Consider the following 12,387-nt stretch of genomic DNA (forward strand, 5'->3'; position numbering starts at 1 on the left):
GCAGAAGGATAAAACAAAAATCCGGTAGCATAACAGTTCTCACTGCTTGATTGGCTCCCATTAGCTTGTGGTGTTGGCTGCACTCTGACTAAAGCCGATACAGATTCGAACGCGAGTCACCGCGATATCCGTGCTTCGAATGCCGGAAGGCAATGAGTTCAAGGAGATACTTGGCACGCGGCATTCGAAACACGGATATTGCGTTGGCTCGTGTTTGCAGACTGCCTGATATATGATGCGTGAGCAGTGTGACTTCGGCTTGAAATGGGTACGGAAACGAAATGTCGGTCGTCTTTCTTTGATTAGATATGGCCCACGTTGTGGCGGCAGCCCAGAAACACTAGTCTAGAGTATTACTTATGGGCTGCCGGCACAAAAGTTAAGAAAACTAATTTTAAAACGAATGTGAAGCTCCGTTGTAATGCCGCTATGACATCGGACTCCAAGGAGCAGCGCCAGTTCGCGGCATTATGGCTCTCTCGTGGAGTTACTTAGTCCTGAATGTGACTTGGCGGAGAACGCTAGCGTGTCTACTACGCCGTATATCTTAACTTCCACGGTGCTTCCGCAACGCGTATTCCACACCATCATGATCGCCGTTCTTTGCAGACGTTAGGTAGGAGCTTGATCTAAGGATGCGAAAACTTCTACTAGGCCACTCATACCCCCTCCCCCCCCCCCCCCCTCCCTCCGGCCAAAGGATGCGCGGTGAACAACGCGCTCAAATATGGTACCCAGTGAATACCTTATATATATACGCTTGCAGGGGTCACCATTGCTGGGTACTGGTTACCTCGAGCTGCGGTGTGAAACTAGCGGTGAACCGAACGCTCGTGGCACATAAAACACCGGAATGGTCGCGAATGACTTTACGGGCAAGCTATGTATATGACATAGGGCACACAGTCCCCAGACATTACTAACCGATACTGTCACGTCTACAGTACCCTTGACCGTGCAGGAGCCACTGACGTCACGACCGCGATACGCATTCCGCTTCTCACTGGCCGATTTTGAAGCGAGAAATCGAGAGCTCGCGGCCGGGTCATTTCGATTCCGTACCCCTTTAAAGGGGTATTCACACGAGGGAGAAATCCCGGGGATTTCTCCCCGGCACGCGCGCATCACGAGATGAAAACGCGAGGCTTTTGCACATCGCAAAGCCTGGCGTTTTCGTCGTGGGATGCGCGTGCCAGGGAGAAATCCCTAGGATTTCTCCCTCGTGTGAATACCCGTTAAGGTGACACAGGGTATAGGCAATTGCAAGAATGGCGCCCCGACTCAGTGCCCGTGCGTGCGAGTGCGTGCCGGTTGCGCGTGAAGGTATAGCTTTGGCAAGCTTGCAATTGCACAGGCTTGTCCGCCCGAGCAAAGACATGGCGAGGGCCAGTCGCTTCACTTGCAATTGTCTATAGATATGTATTTACACAATTTGCTGCTTCTTCTTATTTCTGTGTAGCCGATTTAAAAGGAAACAATATTCTTATCTCTTAATGTTCGCACTTTAGTTGAGAGAAAGTGGCGGTATATCCTGGGTCTAGCAAACAAGAAATAACAACACAATGAAGTTGGTTTCGTAGCTTGCCTTATTGAACCAGTATATTGAGTTATTGACGTGTCTAAAATGGGGTAGTTTGAGCGCCTATTTTCTGTATGATGACCCAGTAGACGCTATTATATGACCACGTCAGAACCACTGCGAAAAACAAACACGTATCTAATTAAAGAAATAAAGTAAGAAGACCAAGCTCGGGCAGCGCGCTCGCGTTGCTTATTTCATAGCCACAACAGTTTTTTTTCAATAATCGCGTGCGGAAGCACCAGAGAAGTACTCGCTTCCAAACCCGTTACACGGTGTTCTCCGACAAAACAAACTCTGTAAGCGTGTATAGCGCATCTATAATTTTGTCGAACTAAGTAACCGTCTACCCCCATATCCGTGTGTCACCTCTAGGCTTCCGCAATCTTTCGCGTGCCACCAAGAATCAATCTTTTCGCATACCTTTAGCAAAGTGCACCCGCCTCCCCAAAGCGCCGTCGTTGCCCCGTACAAGAAGCAAACTAAGCGTGTAATTTGTGTCAATATCGCTACGCCTGACGCGCTGGGGGTCAGGAAGTAAAAGCAGCGTGTGCGCCCTTCGACGTCCCACACGAAAAGCCGGACGCACCGTTCCAAACGGAACGCAGGAGGTGTGGGATCGAGAGGACCGCTTTTATTCTCCGACGTAACTCGCGCGATAATAATCGACCTGGGACGACCTGGCAAATTCGTTCTGCCCGCATGACCTCCCACGACCAGATACCCTTCTCCTTCCTCGATTCTCTCTGGTTTCATTGCAAGTTTTCTCCGCATTTTTTTTTTATCGTGATATTCTTTAGCTATTTTATCACCCAGTCGACTCTCCAGCGTCTCCAGTTTTAAGAACGAGAAAATAAGCACACACACACACATATATATATATATATATATATATATATATATATATATATAACGGTGGGCAAAGTGTGTGTGGGTTGGTGTACAGAAGGGGAAGTAGGGAGGCAGCCTCGAATTTCAAGGTTTCTTTCTTTCTTTTTTTAACAGTCCCGTTTCGATCATTGGACCCCCATACGCCCATCTTCCGTAGGCTCAGAGGACAAGCCAGAGGGAAGTGGACCAACCTCCCGTAGGTTTTTAAAATATCAAAACAAACAGTCATTATTAAAAAAAAATAAGAAAAAAACGCAGAGGAGGTGGGCGGCTGGGAGCCACCACCGCCAGACCGACGTCAGGTACCGGCGCGCCATCGTCGTCTCCGGCAAGACCAACGGGGCCGGCGGTCGCACCGGCCGTTCCCCTATCAAAACAAACTTTCTCACGCACTGTCAGAGTGTGACGCGAGCAAATGGCAGGGCTCCAAGAGTAAAGGTCCGCGCGCTCGCTCAAAAGAAATCAAGCAAGCGCCCTTTCCACCGGTTCCCCCTTTGCCCAGTGGGACTGTGGTGCCTGCTGCTGCTGCTGCCGGCCCCGCTGCACCTAAGCCGTCGGACGGAGGAACACCTGTTGTTAGGAGCGTAATGGGAGAACCCGCGGGCACTTGGCCTCCCGATGTCGCTGACCCCCCCTCGGCTTACCTGCGCGGAAGGCGCGTTGGACCCGGCGCGGTCTGCTGTCCGATCGATTGGCGATGCCCGGAATCGCGGTAAAGAGGAAACCGCCGCTACGATTTTTTTTCGCCTGTCATCCTGCCGGGCGGACCCTGCACTTTGTGAGAGCGGAAGAGCACACCTCTCCGTTGGGTGTCAGTTCTTTTTTTTTTTTCCGGGACGCAGCACGGGCTTCGAATTCTTTTCTGCTTTGCGGTAGGCCCTCGGCTATGGGGGAAAATTGTTTCTGGCTGAATCACTCCGGATAGTGTTTTTCGATCACAGCAATGACGGTGAAACTGTTGATTTTTTGGGTTGTTTTATATATCGATCATTTTGCTCGTGTGAACGCGCTTACTTTGGAGTCTCGCATTTTTCTCGAGCTCTAAAAGTGTCGGTTTCGCCAATCGTTTGACCTGTCGCGATTTTTATAGTTCGGGTAATCTTGAAAGGCGTTTTGTATTTTTTTTTTTCTTGGCCATGTGTATATTTCCCTCGGTCTACTTATTTTTGTTTTCAAGATGGACACTTTCAATGTTGATCTTTAGGAATATTCTTGCCAACGCTCAAGTCGAGCGCGACAAGTTCCAAGTCCCGTGTCACAAACAAGACAGGTAGGAAAATTTCACACGAAGTGTAGTCAGAGACATATGGAGTTCCCATGAGACTTTAGGCCCCGGGATAACTTTCTGTTATCCTCACAGAAATATTTAACGCCATTATATTTTCCTCCTGTATTCGATGGCTTATGTCAAAAGAAACCGAGAAGTAATAGAATATAAGAGAAATACGGATGATACGAAATAATGAATTGTATTAGGTAGTTACTGGATCGGCACCGTTTTTGATCGTGCCCATGGTTTACTTTATTTGGGGCACATTTCCCTTGCTTTATCATTAAAAGAAACATCTGCCAAATTAAATATAAAACAATAATAAAAAAAAACGCACTGTAAATTTTAGTTCTATTCTGACCGGTATACATAGTTTGTATTGTACGCATAACGGGTAGCCGAGGTGTGCGAAAAAGTTTACATTACAAAATATCGATGCATGCTCAAACGTGTGAGTCCAGCATTTCTACTACTACATCTATTTCAATAACATAGTGTTTTTGTCGAGGTAAGAAGTCAGCGATGGCATGCAGCGATTGTATACTGTTACGCACATCCAAAGAAACGAAGATCGAACGAGCTTTGGGTCGCGTTGAACAGAAACATTAGAAAGAAACCGCGTAGTCTATCACTCAACAAAATTCTTTAGCGAGATGACAGCAGCAGAACCTCTAACTTCGACCTCATTGGCACTCCTTTCCGACTGACTGTCATAAAAAAAAGTTACGAAACACAACAATGAATCTTAATACATCACGTGGTTAATACGTCAAAAATGAATCATTCGACCAGTGGACTCTGACCATACCTTTCAAACACGCAAAAAAAAAAAAAAAATCGAAAATGAATACAAAAACGTTGGGCTCGGTTATGTAACATCGAGTGAGTTCGCCATCATATTTCTTTTTCCAGTTTGGCTTCGATAGCTACGAGTTGCCTTTCATGCTAATCGATCCAAACCAGCTTCTGGCCACCTACCGCAGTAGCCGGTCGTGCTATTCCAGTCGCCCGCCGCGCTGCTATTGATGGCCGCTTCTTCACTTTCTTTGTGCATGCGCATTCGACAACCGCTCTTTGCTTCGCACCCAGCGGACAAGAAAATGGGCGAGCAGACGACAGGCGACACGACAACGGACGGTTGTTTCGGCGAAACAATCCAGGTGGTATACAGATGAACAAAAAAAATTCGGAACTTTTTTTTTCTTCTAACGTTCGCTTTTGTCGGATGTCGGTACGGCTAGACCCCGTTTCATTAGTTGTACGCCTCGTTGTACAATCTGCACGCGCAAGTTGGTAGCTTCAGAAAGGAATACTCTGGTCGCAAGGGTGACGAGCGTGTACGGTTCCTGTGACCTTGTGCACAACTGCAATGAAGCACATCGAGCATTTCCCTTCACACCCTTCTCTCACATCTTCCCCAATACACGTGACCTTTCACAATAGTGATATCAAGCATGATCGAAGATTTCCATGATTGTACGTTATACTCCTCTTTTCAGAGGGGAAAAAAAGCAGACAATTCTAATTCTTCTGTCCGCTTTTCGTCATGCTTTATGAAATCACAAGTCCTGAAGCTTTCCAGACGAGTCCCCTTTGTGTTCGACGAAGCCAAGAAACGACCATAAAAAAAAAGAAAAATCAAGTTGCTCCACATTCAGCGTTGCTATCGTGGAAATTCAATTCACACTAGCGTGGTGGGTTGCGCTGCTGCGCGAAGGACATTGGTCTCGAGTGAAACCAAACTTGTCTAGGGGGCAAGACGTTAACGTACTCATCGCTTTAGGCTTCTACTTTCATATCAGCTTCTTCCAATACAAAGGGGGTACTCCAATATGCTCCACTCAACTTAACCCCCCTCCCCACACACACACACACACAACTTCCGTTTCCACGCACGGCTCGCGCGTTGCTGCGATGATAGCCTATAGACATGTTGTCGAGCCTGACTGCTTTCAATGTTTCGCGCCCGATTTCCTGGTCCTTCGGTGTATACCCAGGTTCGCTTTGCATAGAGCGCCGCGCAAAGCCGAGGAACTCGTCAAAAGGAGACCGCGGGGCTGTTTAGGAACGGGATCGGTTGTAGCGAGAACAGCGCAGCGTTACGGTTGGTGAGCTTGTAAATGGTCGGTTCTAGCCGACTGCGTAATCCGGTAGTCGGGAGGGGACCCCGCGCGCGTCAAGAGCCAGCATCGGCGCAGCCCCAGCGATCCTTGTCCAACCGTGCGTGAATGTCAGCGCGCGCGTGTTCTTTGCGGGAGAGATCAGCAGGGTGTTGGTGGTTCCTGCCGTTGTGCGTCGAGGAGTGTGGGCTCTGTTTACCCTTGGCAGACAATGCAGTGAAAGGTATACGTGCACGTCGGACCAGTCGTGCGTTTCTCAGTCTCCACGTGATAACGCTCCCGCTAATATACCCGCGCATAGAGTGCGAGGTCAGGCGATGAAAGGGAAGCGGCTGATTGGTCCGGCGAGCACGTAGCTTTCCCCGCACTGTCAGCTTAGGGGTGAGCTGAGTATAGATGAGTCGAAAAAAAGAAAAGCTCGAGTGGATGCTTATTCGCCTCGGTCAGGAGGATTCGTGAACGCACAAGCAGTACGGCGTGATGACGCGTTCAGGCATTGGTAGGGGAGCTTGTTTCGTGGTCGTTTGTGGTTCAGGAACGGTGTATATATCTACGTGTCAAAAGGAGAGGTTTATTTGATACACGTCCTTGAGACATGCCAAGGTAAGGCTGTGAGGGAGCCACTGTGGGGTGAGGGACTTGAAAGGTGTGTAGGGCGTAGACCTAAAAATATTTCCTTCTTTTAATGCGATTAACTTTCTTTTGGATCTTCAGGCCATACTGAGGTATATTTCTGGCCGTTTATTTTTCCCGCTATACTTAGCGGGAAAAATTACGTCACATGACTTGATGTCACGTGATCTATACGCAAATTTAGTTTCCCCGCTAGATTTAGCGGGCAAATTGACATCACGTGACCTTAAGACCAATTCTGTCCTTTACCTTAAAGTACTCCGCCGAGTTTTTTTTTCGAGCTACCCCAACTAACTATATTTCCGGAATCACCGACCCTTACCGTTTCCCGTATTCTATTTAGTATCTCAAAATTCATAATAGTCATTGTGAAATCGGCAAGTGAAAATGATGCCAAATCCAACATTCAAATATACCCGCTTTTTCACTGCCCTTGCGTCAGGAGAAGGCAGGTTTGAGCTGCATGACACTGCTCATACATCATACAAAAGACAATCTGCAAACACGAGTCACAGCAATATCCGTGGTTCGAATGCCGCCTGCCACGTTTACTCCTTGAACTCATTGGCGTGCGGCATTCGAAGCACAGATCTCGCGGTGACTCGCGTTCGAATTTGTATGCCGACTGTCTTTTGTATGACGTATAAGCAGTGTGGCTCCGTTTTTAAAGTCAAAACGGGCTGTTTAAAAATGGACTGTGCCAAGCATTTGTTTCGTGCTGCTGCGCGGGTGCTGGAGCGAGCTTCCAAAGCATTCATTTGACACCATGGAACTGCATGTAATCAGTTGGTAAGAAAGCCTACACTCTAAAGAGTGAACCCCTGCCTTTCTCTGACGTCACTTTTTCATTGTTGGCAGTAGAGACTTCCACTTTGGAAAACGCGGTGAGGACCAAAATTGTAAATGCAAAACATTCGCAAAAAAAAAAAAAAAAAGTCGGATTATTTCGGTTTGTTTGTTGATTTGTTTAACAAAATCGGCGACTATGAATACAACGCCGGTGTACCCCTTAGCAGCTATAATTTTATATTGGATCTAAGTTGCTATAGATAAAGCAATTGTGTTGTGCGCATATTGTTTAGACCGTGGGAAGGTAGTCAGCCCCACTGATCGTCTGCTGTCTTCTAAGTAGACGAAGAATTTATTCAGTGCAGTACAACTGCTAGCCTGGGCTCTTTAACGCGCATCACACAGTCCACATTGAAACTGACAGGTGTGGGGATTAAACTCAGAACTTCCTGGGTTCTGCAGTGTGAGGTTTCGCTCCACGTGCTCCGAGCTCCGGTGCGCTAACATACTCGGCCACCGATCCCCTTTCCTGGACGTGGATAATGTGTAGATGTAAAAAAACAAAGTGTTTGAAATGAATATACTGCTCGATATGTAATGCGATAAAAAGAATGGTACCGCGATTGGCTAATGTAGATTGGACATTATTAGGATAGGCGGCCCTTTGGGTCCCTCACAGCAGTTTGGAGCGTCGCACTGGGCAGGCGCAAACATTCTGCACGATGGCCTAAGCTGCTGGGGGGGCGGGGGGGGGGGGGGGGTGCAGAAAGCGTTGGGGCCACCTATTTTAAACGTTTCTATTGACTATATAGTTGAAAGGCGAAGGTGCTTACGCTTCTTCTTTCCGTCGGGGTCCTGTCCCTGGGCGTCCTGGACGTGCTGGCCGCCGTGCTGGAGGTCCATCATGCTTCCGAGCTGCGTGGAGCCCACGGCGGCCCCGTACACGTCGTCCTGCATGGGGCCCGTGGCGTACGTGACGGAGTTGGGGTCCGACGGGTACAGCACGTCCGTGTCGCGGAATTCCAGGCTCCCCGCGGACTCCTGGAGCAGCTTGAGCTTGACGTCATTGTAGTTGCTTGGAGAGGACCTGCGGAACACGGGGGACACAGAGGCGTTGGTCAATTCCACCGCTGTACCACCATGTCTCCCGTTAATATGGGCAACAATGTGCGTTTGTTTCCCGTTATTATTAACAACTGACATTATGATCGCTTTTTAGGGGAAACGTAGGTGTTCAAATTAAAACGAGACTGTCGCCTTCTGCGTGCTGTCATCTTTGTTCATTGGGCTATGGAACGCGTTATCGTCAAGCATGTGCTGTTTCTCCCTTCTGCGAAATATCCGGCGCCGCGCCTGCGTCTCCTGCCCAGTGACTAGGCATATTTCGGCTGTATAGAGGTTTGTAAAGGACTGCACTGCTGTGGCTTCCGCTGATTATGGTGCTTTGTTGCGCATAATCTGCGCCTGTTTGTGAGGAAGGGTTGCACGTATATTTGTGACCCCACGAAGCACGGGGTCAAACCCAATCAAGCCGTTTTGGAAAAGGAGGTCAGGTAATGAAGGTCTCCGAACAACATTTGGACCCAAAACAATGCACTCCATCGCGCAAGTTGAAAAGGCGAACGTCTCGTTCAGGCACCCTGTGCGGCTTACCGTCTTTAGTCCGTGTGTTCAAATAACTTCCGACATAGCTTTTTTTTTTTTATCTTGCGGAGTATTCCTTCACTGCTTTTGCTTTATAAATTCCTGCTAGGAGAGACAGACGTTTTATGCTTCCGACTGTATGGTGGCACCCCATTCAGTCGCTTTAATTTGCTCCTTCGTTTTATAAACAAGTACAGAGATTGAGAAACGTAAGTCAGGGGGTTAGTGGGTGCTCTTACATTTCACATAATTTTTAACAATTATCGTACAGATCTACACACGCAAAATAAAAAAGAGTAATATGTTGATTCAACATTTATGCTACTTTTTTTTTTACTGTACATTAAAATTATTTAAATTTAACGTGTATTTTTATTTGCTTCCCAAATTTATTTTATTTTTTATCTACAAATTTTTAGATACATGTTCGCCAAAGAACGCATCCTAAAAAAAGTAAATAAAAAATAAAAGCTCAACGATACTTTTAGGCGGAAACATTCGAGCGCCTCTTTCTTTATGGAAAAACCGCCGAAATCCCCTCCCACACAATAGGAGAGGCCGGAACGTCCGACCAGAATTCCTGCCGCAAGATTCGTGTGCAACCGATAAAGAAGTGCCGCGAGCAGCAGCCACAGGAGCAGCGCCCACCATCGGAGAAAACCGGCAACCGGCGATGAGTTCCCCCCGGGCCACAAATATCGTGACGCGCCGACTGACGCGGTTACAAAGGCTTCCCAAAAAAATGGCGAGCGTGATCTGCTTAGCCGTTCACACCCTTTATCCCGCAAGAAACACACACGTACCACGAGGCATCTCTTCACGATCTGCCCGAGCGAACCCACACACATGTGGATACACAGCTCACCCCTAAGCTGACAGTGCGGTGGAAGCTACCAGCTCGTCGACCAATCAGCTGCCTTCTTTTTATCATCTGACCTCGCTCTTTACGCGTGGATATGGTAGGCAGGGACGCAATCACGTGGCGAGAGATCGACGCATGGCTCGTGCAACGAGCATGTAGCTTCCACCGCACTGTCAGCTCAGGGGTGAACGGAATAGAGCGCGCGTATACGCGCCTGAAACTGAAATCGAAACCTCTAAAATGCGAGAGCTTCGCTGCATTGACCTAGCCGGCTGCTACAGATTATTTTTCTTTGTGGAAACCGCACGCTGCTTTCGAGGACGGGCGGAGTGTTTCGATGAATAGCGTCCCGGAGCGACTCGTGAACGGCCGACGGCTGAATGACCTCCCTTCCCCCAGGATGTTGGGGGGAGGGAGGGGGGGTACGAGGTTGTGACGGCATTGCGACCAAGAGGAGTTCTAAGCCAAAGAAGAAGCTCAAAGTCGAAGTTAGTCCGATAGAGGAGTGAAATTTTTAATGCCTCAGACCTGTAGATCCTATTTGATTCACGCGGAACGGCTTTTTTTCTTCTTTTTTTTTTACGTGAAGTGTATTATTGCTTGCATATTTGTTTGTCTATTTATGTGTATAGTTCTGTTGTAAATTTGTGTAGATTTGTAGATTTGTATTTTTTCTCACTTTCCGGCGATCATGCCCTCTCGGCGCTGCAGGGTAAATAAAGTGCGGTACATAAATAAATAGGATGACCAGCGCGCTTCTGTCGTCTGACGCTCGGCTATCCGTCACCCGAGAGGAAAGGGAACGGGCCTTCTTACATGCGTGTATGCGCCTTTAAACCACTCCTCTCTAGTTTCCTTCCTAACACTGATGGAACGATTTTGCGCGTTGACGCGAATGGGACACTCTAGGCTAACTGCCTTTCGGTAAATTCGTAATTAAATGAGCGCCTTATTTTGTGCTTCGAAACGCTCACGAGCTAAGCGGAGCGTTCATTTTGTTAACACATCTTTAAATCTGGATTGAATTTGATTACAGATTCCGGTGCCAGAGCAACCATGCAGCAGGCATGACGACGAATGGATACGATTATTCGCGCTCCCTCCTCGGGCGAGCGTGGATAATCGTAAACGGCGGTCGGAACCTCCTTTGTGAGACAACCATTACTTGCCCGTCTAAATGGGTGGTCGTTTTGCTTTCCTTTTGTTTCTGTTATACTCACGACTACGACGGTCTACAATACAAAACTTCTTGCCATCATCCGTGGGATCCAGGATTGTCTTTCTGGCGGAAATGTGCCGTTAGATTTTCATTATTCTGTAGGGCAGTTGGAAATTTACGCGAAAGGAGTCAGTGTGTTTTGCCGCCGCCTTCAACTAAGCTTTGGCTCAAAAGTGAGACGAGGCGCTCCTCACAGCTTGTCATACAAATATAATATATGGCATATACAGAACTTTTTTCTTAAGTGAGCGAGCTAGATCCAACAGCTCAAGGAGACAGACAGTCTTTTGGACCCGTATGATGCCGTTCCTCGTACTGTAACGCAACGCGCATTCCAGGCTCTCCATACCCGCAGGCAGAGTATGTAGTACGGGGGAGAGTTTGCCTAATGCCGTACCAGAGGCTCAGAGCTGCCGCCTCGCAGCGCGTGTATTTTTCCGCGATTGCCCCTACTTCCTCGTTGGCACGCTCGCGGGCTCATTACCATCAGGTCACGTGAGCACGCCATCGACCAATCAGAAGAGGCGTTCGAGGCGGGGGTGTCTTTGGGCGCCTTCGGCGCGGCGGGTGGACGTGGTGGGGATTTAGTGCGGCGTTGTCAAGGCGACAGCGCTGTCCCAGGGGTCTCTCCCGTTCGCTATTGGACAGTTTGCGGCGCGCCAGTCGGGGAGACGGCTCCCCGGAAGCGGAATAATTATTCGTTCGGAGTCCAGACGCGATCAGATTGTGATGCACAGAATCTGGCGGATTTTAGTGTTACGCGATCTATTTTAGCGTTTTGATTTTACATTTGGTGTCTTCATTTTTGTGTTGTTTCCTCAAATTTTTTTGTCTAATATTAAAGCCCCGTTTTACACCCGTTCGTAGGTACTTATTTGGCTAGGTCGGAGTGGCCACTACAAAGATATACATTTGATAAAACCCGGTCTATGGTTTTCTCTTCTTAAGTGTATCCATAAAAAAAAACAAGAAAAAAAAAAACAAGAAAAAAAGAAATTTTCATTTTTTATTTTTTTTTTATTTTAAGATGTGTAGGCTGCACCTCATTAGCAGTGTCCATGCGGGGAAGTCAGCTTCCGCGAGGTTTACCAGTCAAATTAATTACTTTCTGTGTTTGAAAAAGGTTAATTTTTGCGAAGGGCTGGCACTAGCTGATATCACTAAAAGATAAGCGGATAAAGCAAGTAGATTTTGCAGTGGAAGAAAACAACAGAGCGCAGGTTTCTCGAACCATTCCCATCCTCCACAAGCTACGCAGGAAGTCGACGCATTGCTAACCCAACAGTAGCGGCAAGGAACAGCTGCTATGATGGAGAAAGATGTACTTTGCATAGTGAAAGAAACAATGCTCCCGACTTCCCTGCGTGCCGCTCTTGTTTT

The 12,387-nt window shown here is 47.9% G+C and overlaps 1 protein-coding gene across 6 annotated transcripts in view; it reads right to left on the reverse strand.

The window, feature by feature from the left end:
• The window catches only part of LOC8052141 (paired box protein Pax-5), a 220,945-nt gene that overhangs the window by 178,454 nt on the left and 30,104 nt on the right, over window positions 1–12,387 (reverse strand). For all 6 annotated transcript variants that reach the window (XM_042292454.1, XM_042292457.1, XM_042292452.1 and 3 more), the window contains exon 2: window positions 8,116–8,369. In XM_042292454.1, coding sequence (XP_042148388.1) covers window positions 8,116–8,369 — 254 coding nt within the window. The remainder of the gene's footprint in view (window positions 1–8,115; window positions 8,370–12,387) is intronic.

The sequence above is a fragment of the Ixodes scapularis genome, unplaced genomic scaffold, assembly GCF_016920785.2.
Source record: "Ixodes scapularis isolate PalLabHiFi unplaced genomic scaffold, ASM1692078v2 PGA_scaffold3__209_contigs__length_174095766, whole genome shotgun sequence".
Taxonomy (NCBI): domain Eukaryota; kingdom Metazoa; phylum Arthropoda; class Arachnida; order Ixodida; family Ixodidae; genus Ixodes; species Ixodes scapularis.